The sequence below is a fragment of the Neolamprologus brichardi genome, chromosome 4, assembly GCF_056152115.1.
Source record: "Neolamprologus brichardi isolate AB-2024 chromosome 4, ASM5615211v1, whole genome shotgun sequence".
Classification (NCBI taxonomy): Eukaryota; Metazoa; Chordata; class Actinopteri; order Cichliformes; family Cichlidae; genus Neolamprologus; species Neolamprologus brichardi.
The window spans coordinates 2,444,955-2,454,452 of NC_142107.1; the positions used below are offsets into that span (position 1 = coordinate 2,444,955).

At 43.7% G+C, this 9,498-nt stretch overlaps 1 protein-coding gene across 2 annotated transcripts in view; it reads left to right on the forward strand.

Moving 5' to 3' along the window:
* smurf2 (SMAD specific E3 ubiquitin protein ligase 2) overlaps positions 1-9,292 on the forward strand; it is a 55,799-nt gene extending 46,507 nt beyond the window's left edge. For both annotated transcript variants that reach the window (XM_006797903.3, XM_006797904.3), the window contains 8 exons: positions 995-1,196; positions 2,623-2,726; positions 2,898-3,012; positions 3,720-3,898; positions 4,320-4,578; positions 4,681-4,882; positions 6,204-6,279; positions 6,387-9,292. In XM_006797903.3, coding sequence (XP_006797966.1) covers positions 995-1,196; positions 2,623-2,726; positions 2,898-3,012; positions 3,720-3,898; positions 4,320-4,578; positions 4,681-4,882; positions 6,204-6,279; positions 6,387-6,486 — 1,237 coding nt within the window. In that variant the 3' untranslated portion in view covers positions 6,487-9,292. The remainder of the gene's footprint in view (positions 1-994; positions 1,197-2,622; positions 2,727-2,897; positions 3,013-3,719; positions 3,899-4,319; positions 4,579-4,680; positions 4,883-6,203; positions 6,280-6,386) is intronic.
* Positions 9,293-9,498: the final 206 nt, after the last annotated feature.

Consider the following 9,498-nt stretch of genomic DNA (forward strand, 5'->3'; position numbering starts at 1 on the left):
TGCGTTTTCCTTGAACGAAAACGGCGTCTCAGTGTGGACGGGAGGCCAAAACGGAGAGAAAAAGATGCGTTTTCAAACGAAAACGTATTAGTGTGGGCATAGCCTAATTTTAAGACCATTTTCGTGTTGTGATATGTAAGACTTTAGACCTGACTGAGGAGTAGCTTTAGTGAAGGCCGACTGTGGCTCTTCTGTTTAGCTGTATAAAAACAGAACAGCACATTTGAAATGATAAACTCTTTTATAAACATCAAGTTTTAGTAATACTGATGTTTTGATATTTGTTGTTTGGATTTTTATTTTATCCAAACAAGATCCATGCTTTTCTTTTTCCCTTCCACACAACATTTTCCATATGCCAAAACAGACGGTAAATCCTGCCTTGACTTACTTTTGACCAAATATGTAGTTGCTGCTTTTCTACTTTGTAGGCCAGTATGCGGTACGACAGCGTGTGTAGGCTTTTCTCTCGCCGACTGTTGGTGACAAACTTTTGGACTTGTCAGAATGTGCCTGCACATCTCTGAGGGATGGCCTTGAGGACCTTACATTAGCTCAAGTTTATGTGATGAGTCAAAAACAACAGAGTATGTATTTTATTTTTAAAAAAAGGGAAAAAAAGACAGTTTTCAATTCAGTCATCCCTGTGTGCGAGACTATCAGGTTTCTGCCAGGTGTGGGGGAATGTATGCGTGCGCACGTTGTGATGTCTTACCTCCAGTAATCCCACCTCCACCTACTGTATGTCTGTGTGTATGTGAGGAGCTGTTTGACTTGATGTTCTTCCCAGATGACCTCAGTGTGTTTACTCCTCATTCCCTGCACTCAGCAAAGGACTAAGAAAGTACGCGTTTTTGAGCCTTTTGGCTTTTCTCTTGTTATTCTTGCACTAGTGCTTGCTTATTTTTCTCACAAGCGATGTTTGTCTTTCTGTCTCCTTCTTTTGGCCCGTTCTCATTTTCCTTTGCCTTTCCGTGTGAACTTTCCCCCGCAGTCGTCAGAACCAGTTGAAGGATCAGGCCCAGCAGGCTCTGGTGTCCCCCGGTCAGCTCCCCGAGGAGGCAGAGTGCCTCACGGTGCCCAAGTACAAGCGAGATCTTGTTCAGAAGCTCAAGATCCTTCGCCAGGAACTGTCTCAGCAGCAGCCTCAAGCCGGCCACTGTCGCATTGAGGTGTCCCGCGAGGAGATCTTTGAGGTGAGTAGGGAAAGGAAAAGTCCTCGTTACAACTAAAGCTCGCATGTTCAGAAACTGGTACGTGATTTAAACCAGGAGAGTATTCACTTGAGAGCCAGAGCATGTGCGAAACATTTGAAATGAGATTGTGGAAATAATAAATGCGCTCCGTTGCACAACCACCTGATCCTTTAACCTAAAACTCCAGCCAACATATTGACATTTGGCAAAAAAAAAACCTCCCCAAAAACACAAAACAGTCAATGCCCTCAATTTCTCCATAATGCTACAAAATTACATGCCTTGTAAGTTGAGCAACTACCACAATTACTTTTGTACCCGCTGAGCAGCTTGTAATTGCACACGTTATTTATAGGTATTTTTCTGCCCTGTTCTCCGCGTGTACTCCCATAAAGGTCGTTGCCCATAGCAGTTTGGCTGTAAGAGCGATTTCTCTCTCACACACCTGCACGCACGCACACAGTTATCTATGATGTGTGAAGGCAGTCTGTTCAAAATCTAAAGCAGACCCTCTTGTTCGAGATGAAGTACATTTTCTCAGCGGGGGAGGGTTTTTTGGGGTTTTTTCTCCTTCTTTGCTTTTTTCCTCCCGTGTCTTATGACGTGCAGGGCCTTCACCAGAACAACAACACCTGCAACAGACTGCATGACCCTCATAAAATATGCACTGGAATGTGCTGGAACAGCCACGTCTGTTAATCTGAACGAAGACATTTTTGTTGGCTGATCTCAATGTGAGCGAGAGAGAGGGTGGAGGTGGGGGGGGGAGGCGGGGCAGAGGACATCTTGAGGTTGAGCGAGACATAACTGCATAGTTTCTCCAGACCAGCTGAAGCTTTAAATTATGAGTGAACAGGCGAGTGTTAGGCGGTGGACTGTCAGAGCTGTCTCCGTGTGTGCTTTTTCGGCGCAGATAAGACATTCCCATTTCTTCCCCAGCACCCTTCAGCTGTCTGCTCCGTCTGGAGGGCACGGCGGAACCTGGCTCTGGAAGAGGCGGTGTTATTATAGTCTTACGGCTGTGTTTATTATAACTGCCCCTAATCCACTTTAAATGAACCCCCACACACACACGACACTGTGAGCCGGTCGCACGTGGGAGGAACGCTGATTTAGGTCGTCCTAAATCCTTGGAAGCAACTGCTAAAAAAGCAAACAAATGCACTGCCATATTAGCGTAAAAGACCTCAACGTGGCTTCTGAGGCATTGCCTTTCATTTCAAGGGCCACAAAAGCTGCAGGTGTAGGATCAGCGGTCAGGGCTGTGTTCTTGTATGTGTGTTTCATGACCAGAAGGTAACGGGGGAACTGGCCACGCGCGATTTTTGACAACGGCCGCAGCATTACGCGAGTCTTCTCAGTGACTCTAACATCAGCATCTAGCTAAGTCGACACTGTTCCTGACATGTTTGTGTCTGCGTTGCAGGAATCCTATCGGCAGGTGATGAAGATGAGGCCAAAGGATTTGTGGAAAAGGCTGATGGTGAAGTTTAGAGGTGAAGAAGGGCTCGACTATGGAGGAGTGGCGAGGTAAAGATGAGCGGCGTGCCTGAAACTGACAGAGTTTGACCAACTGTGAATACGGCATCTGCCTCCTGTTACCCGTCTGTTTTGTTGTTAGGTGCTTTTCCTGTTTAGGTCCGGGATTACAGTGCAGAGAGTGTAACTGCTTTCTATTCTGTTCTTCCATGCTTGTTGCAGGGAGTGGCTCTATCTGCTGTCACATGAGATGCTGAACCCGTACTACGGCCTGTTCCAGTACTCCCGTGATGACATCTACACTCTGCAGATTAACCCCGACTCTGCGGTCAATCCTGTGAGTTGCACATGTAACCTGCAGCCATGTTGGAAATGTGCTTTTAGAACCAAGTGTCCACAAAAAAGATGGGATTTTCTTTTTCTTACATAAATAAGTAAATAAACACACATAAACATCTTTCTTATTTCCTCTTTTTTTCTTCTTATTTCTTCTTCTTACTTCCTTCCCCTTCTGCCTTCTTCTTTTTTCTTCTTCTTCCTCCTTTCTTTTTAGTCTTTTTCATTCTTTCCTTTCTTCTTCCTTCTTTCCTCTCCTTCTTTCTTTTCGTCTCCTAATATTTTTTTCTCTTGCTTGGTTCCTTTAGATGTCGCCACTGTCACACCAAGGCCGTCCTCCTTCATAACAGCTTGCTGTGCAGCTGCCATCAGCGACTTCTTGGCGTTTTGTCTTACCTTACGCGGCGTCATTGCGCTATGTTTAAGCTGGTGTCGTTTAACATTAATTAGCACTTTCATGTTTGCGTGAGTGGAGAAGCAGCCTCTGCGTAGTGTGGTTGAGATGTAGGTTCACCTTCGTTATTTACTGCTTCTGCCATGTAGAAGCAGCTTCATATTACTGTACATTCCTCCTGTCAGAGAGGTGTGTGTTTATGTTGAGCACAGTCTGGGGGAAGAGTCCAAAATACACTGTGAACATTCACGTCTGCAGATAACTCGCCGCCATCTATTCATTTGGAAACTGAAGTTTGTTTTGTCTGCCTTCAGGAGCACTTGTCATACTTTCACTTCGTGGGCCGTATCATGGGAATGGCAGTGTTCCACGGCCACTACATCGATGGGGGCTTTACTTTGCCCTTCTACAAACAGCTGCTGGGTAAACCCATCACCCTGGATGACATGGAGTCTGTTGATCCTGACCTGCACAACAGTCTTGTCTGGATCCTGTACGTACAAGTCAGAGCAGCGTTCCTTTTCTTTTCATTTTTTGTTGTGATTTCTGGATCATTACAACACATCACTCACAATTTTATTCCCATTATGTCAATACGTGTTATGCAAAGGGGTGGGGTGGGGGGGTATAACTGTGTTTACTTCTTCTAACTTTGATGACAGCGCCCCCTATGGTTTACAACCAGTTTTTACATCAGTGGTCTGTTAATCACATATTTTCAGACTCATCAGAGTCAGAATACTTTAATAATCTCTAAAGAAATTATGTAATGTGACATGATGTCAGGTCATTACTCCGGCTTAGCAGTCTACCTGCTGATTACCACTTATTTAAAATATTACATTACTAATGATGCCTTTTTTTAAGCCTGTTTTGACTCTTCAAAAGTAATTTAAAGGTTTATCTTCCTCCAGGGATAATGACATCACAGGTGTGCTGGACCACACCTTCTGTGTAGAGCATAATGCTTATGGAGAGATCATCCAGCACGAGCTCAAGCCCAATGGGAAAAGCATCTCCGTCACCCAGGACACAAAGAAGGAGTACGTGCGGCTTTACGTAAACTGGCGTTTCCTGCGAGGCATAGAAGCCCAGTTTTTGGCTCTGCAGAAGGGCTTCAACGAGGTCATCCCCCAACACCTTCTCAAGGCTTTTGATGAGAAGGAGCTAGAGGTAGCTTAACATCTCCTTATTTGTGAGGATGTTATGTTGCTCAGCTTAGCTTGTGAGTCTGTTCACTCTAATTGAGGACTTTCTCTCTCTCTCTCTCTGTAGTTGATTGTGTGCGGCTTGGGTAAAATCGACATCAACGACTGGAAGTCCAACACACGACTCAAGCACTGCACTCCAGACAGCAACATCGTTAAATGGTTCTGGAAAGCTGTGGAGTCTTTCGATGAGGAACGCCGAGCCCGGCTGCTGCAGTTTGTCACCGGTTCCTCCAGGGTCCCCCTCCAAGGTTTTAAGGCTCTCCAAGGTAATCCCATTCAGGATGAAAACATGAAACACGGGTGCGTGTTGGAGTGTTTGCCTGTCTCTGACTTGATATGCACCCTGGTCCATCCTGGCAGACAGATCTGTGCACAAACACATTACCCTGGCATGAGCAGTACACAGCGATCCACATGCAGACAACACCTTACATCAGCGGTCCCAAACCCCCGGGCCTCGGACCGGCACCGGTCCGTGAGTCGTTTGGTACCGGGCCGCGAGACTTGAGGCTCAGGTGTGAAATGTATAGTTTTCAGGGTTTTTATCGGTTTTCAGCGTTATTTTGTTATCGTTTTTATCGTTTACTCGGTTTTCCTGGGTCTTTTAACGTGTGTTATGAATAAATTTTCTTTTTTTCGGTACCGGTACTAGTTTTATTTTGTTGTATTTATCTGCGACACCTTAAAGGCCGGTCCATGAAAATATTGTCGGGCATAAACCGGTCCGTGGCGCAAATAAGGTTGGAGACCGCTGCCTTACATAACGTGATCGTCCTGTCTTGAGTAAAATATCTGCAGACGCCAAAAGACAACTCTCATTCTTACATTCTTAAGGAAGGAAAAGAAGGAGAAAAGGCTGAGATATGCTGAATTACACAAGAACTAAATGAGAGTAAACAGGTCTGATGGAGTGATGAATCCACATTTGGTTCAAATCATTGTCAGTTTATATGGAGGAGAGATCAGGAGAGAGGTGCAGCAGTGAGTCTCTACACCCATCTGTAAACCATTATGGAGGCTCTGTCATCGTTTGAGGCTGCATTTCAGCTAATGGTGTTGGAGATCTTATTAAAACTAATTATGAACACAGAAAAGTACCATCAGATTTTGATCCAAAATACAAACTTATCGAGAAAGCATCTGATTGGCCACAGCTTAATTTTTCAGCACAACAATGATCCCAAACACACAGCCAGTGCAGTAAAAGCAAACCTGGATATACAATCACACAATGGAGCACAATTAGTCATGCATTGGCCTCAATGTTACTGAAGCAGAGAACAGAACAAAGAAAACATCCAAAGAAGAGCTTTGAATGTCCTTCAGGAAGCCTGGAGAACGATTCCTGACGACTACTTAAAGACATAACAAGAAAGCTGCCTAAGAGAGTTTAGACTATGTTGAAGAATAAATGAGGTTGTACCAAATATTGAATTCAAGCTGGTTACAAATTGTAAAAACTGTTGTTTTTTTTGTTTTTTTAAATTATAGACTAAATTTCCATGTTTGTTCTGTTTATGTGGTCCTCAGTTCTACACAGTACAATGCAGGTATGTAAATATCCTTTTTATTGCTTTTTTTATACAGGTGCTGCTGGTCCGCGGCTCTTCACCATTCACCAGATTGATGCCAGCACAAACAACCTGCCCAAAGCCCACACCTGGTGAGCAAACTGTTGACATTATAATAGCTTTAGTCCTCTCGCTTTAAGACTCGTTGCTCCAGCGTTGACCCACGATCCTAAACTCCGTCTCACCCTCTGTCTTCCAGCTTCAACCGGATTGACATTCCTCCCTATGAGAGCTACGACAAGCTGTACGACAAGTTGCTCACTGCCATCGAGGAGACGTGCGGCTTCGCTGTAGAGTGAGTCTCCGACGCTGGCGGAGCTCACCGACGACCAGAAGCAATGTGGTTCGGCCACGATGAGCACCCGTCCATTCCAACTGGGGTTCATTGATGGATGCTTCACAAAGGGGTGCTCGAACTTCCCAGAGGACAAGCTAAAGGGGGAGGGTGGGCAAAGAAGACCTCAAAATGTCACCTGACTCTGGGTATTTTTTTAAAGACACCCCCCCCCCCCTGCCCCCTAGCCCTCCTTAATATCTTATTTTTATCTTTGAAAAGGATCTCTTCAGCTGCTAATAACTCAAACTATTTACTAACTTGTTGAACTGGCAAAGTTTGCTGGCTCTTCCCTTTTTCTAAGTTCATTTTAGCATTTAAAAAAAACAAACATATTCCATGTAGCAATTGTCGATCTTGCCAAGCAGAAAACAAGGTCAGTCCGCTCTGAAACAATGGCCACTTTAAACAAGACTGTTGTTTGCTAGAGCACAGAGTCACAAGTGGTTACAGCACAACTACTTGGAAACACTAAATTTGGACGCCGAGAGTGCGTGACTCGGGCTGTGTGGTGCCTCGGGCTGTGTGGTGCCTCGCGGCGATCACGCTGGGGTTATCTCGAACGCCAAGGATGGGAAAACTGGGGATGTGCGTGGATGAGAAGGGCAGGACTCGAGACTGAATTACAATCGACGGTTTACAACCTTCTCCAAAGACAGCAGCGGGAGACCAGCGCTCCTGTGTCTGCAAACCCAGAAAGCCTGTTTTCACCAGTTTTGACAACTGTCCGTGTTCAGAAAAAAAGAGTAAATGGATGAATGGCTTGAAATGTGTTATTTTTATATAACAGGGAAAATTGAGAAAGAAACACTAAAAAAAAAAAATCTATATAATATATATAATTTATTGCTGTTATACTTCAGAAACCCCTTTCCATTGTTTCAGAAAAATAAAATCTTTGTTAAGTGTTGCTGTTTAAATTATAGAAGACAAATTGTGAAAAACAAAAGTTAAGCTTGACTCAATCTCACTAAAGAATGCTGTGGTTTATCTCTCGCCGTGACCCCTCGCACTGTACGAGGAGACGTTTGTCAGAAAGGGCAAAACAAACAAGGTCTTTGACACACACGCGATGTCCTCTCAGTGCCATACCTGTTCTGAATGAATGGATCTTTGCAAATATTGAGCTGACCCTTTAAATTCTACTGATTTTCATCCTGGAGCGACAGACGTGGTGATGTGAGCCCCCACCCGCTTTTTTGAATTTTTATTTAAACAGTCATTTGTAGCTGGGCTATATTAATGTCACAATGCCTGCCATTCATTTCTAAAGCTGTCCAAACTCTGTTGGTGTCTTCTTTGCGCTGGCTCCATATTGCTATTGTTTTTTTTGTTTTTTAAAAAGAAGAAGAAAAAAGAAAAACCTCTACTACCTTGTAGCCACGTGGTGCTAAATAGCATTAACACTTGTCTTGTATCGGCATCCTCGCTCACTGACATACTACTGCTTAAAGTGCACAATACACTACTCGCACTCATTACCTGTTTGTGGACACCAAGAGCTCTACTTAGCCACGTTCTCAGGAGATGTCAAAAGTAGTTTGGGATGTTGGTTTGATTTGAAATTAATTCTATTTGTCTCGATTTCCTGAATGTTAAAGGGGACCTATTGTGTTTTTCCTTCTTTTGCGTCATATATCTGCTGTTACAGTGGGTAAAGTTTCAAATGTAGAGGTCACAGAGTAATCCTTGTAAGCCCAAACCTCAGACGTCTCACTGCTCTAAATGCTGTGTTATGCTTTATGCTTCTTTTTTTTTAACACTCCTGCCTCTGTGTGAGTCACTGAGGAGAGGATGCTCAGACACACAGCCCCGCCCACCTATTAAAGTAAAGCTGGCTTGTTTCAGATGGTGGATTGGACTGAGGCGGGTGCACTGGGCCCAGGATCATTCTGAGCTGTGAAATCATGCAAAGCTACTCTAGTAGAATCCCATGATAGGTCCTCTTTAAGGTGTTTAAAAAGTCATGTTTTCAGTGTGCCCACAGAAAAGCATAAACGCACACTCACTGTTGCATGTCTCCATCGTTTGTTTGAACGTGAACTAAAATGAGACAAGTCCTGTGTTTTTGTTTTTTAGCCTGCTTTCGCTCCGTTTTAATCCAGACAGAGGGGGTGGGGGGGGGGGTGTTTTCTACAATTTTTGAAAATGAAACTCTTGAATGTTTTTAAAAGATGCTGCCTGTCTAGCAATCTCTACGACCGTGGACTGTTCTTAACGTTTGCATACGCTTGAAAAGAAATACATTTAGACCGAGCGCTCGCAAAGTGAAAAGTGTCCTCAGATGGTGCTTTTTGTACAGTAATTAAAAAATATCGTTCGTATATGTGGATCAAACCAACTGTAATTTATCTTTTAACTTAAGCAGAAGAAGACTTTTCTTTTTCTTTTTCTTGAACCGAGTAGAGGAATTGCACATGAACAGATGGAGGTTGCCTCTTCTTCGGCGACCTCCGTGCCAGATACTCATTCACCTTTAAGTCCAGTGCACAGGCTGATTTGCCCAATTGTCTTTCTACACTACGTCGCTCGGCAACGCCCCACAGCTGCCTCTCCATTGAACTACAGTTTTTATTCAATAAGTTGAGAGATGCCGCTTTTTTTTTTTTCTTCTTTTTTTTTATAGCATGATCCACTAGCAGGACTATATCTCTCATAGCTGACTGATGCAATTTGATGTATGTTAACACTATCATTTTGTAAGAGTATTTTATTTTTGTGTGTAATTAGTTCTAATTAAACTTGCCTTTGTCTAACAATGTAAGGCCTTGTACAAACAGATGTCCTGTGGTTTCTTCAAGAAGAGTGTTTTGATTATGATTAGTATTGGGGTGGGGTGGGGGGTACTTCAGGTAGTATTGATCCTAAACGGTCTCTTTATTTCAGTTTGACTGCATCATTAGCACCATCTAATATAAGAATGGCTCATGTGGGTGTGCAAAGTCTTTACATGTGAATGGGATAAGGCTGTGACCAC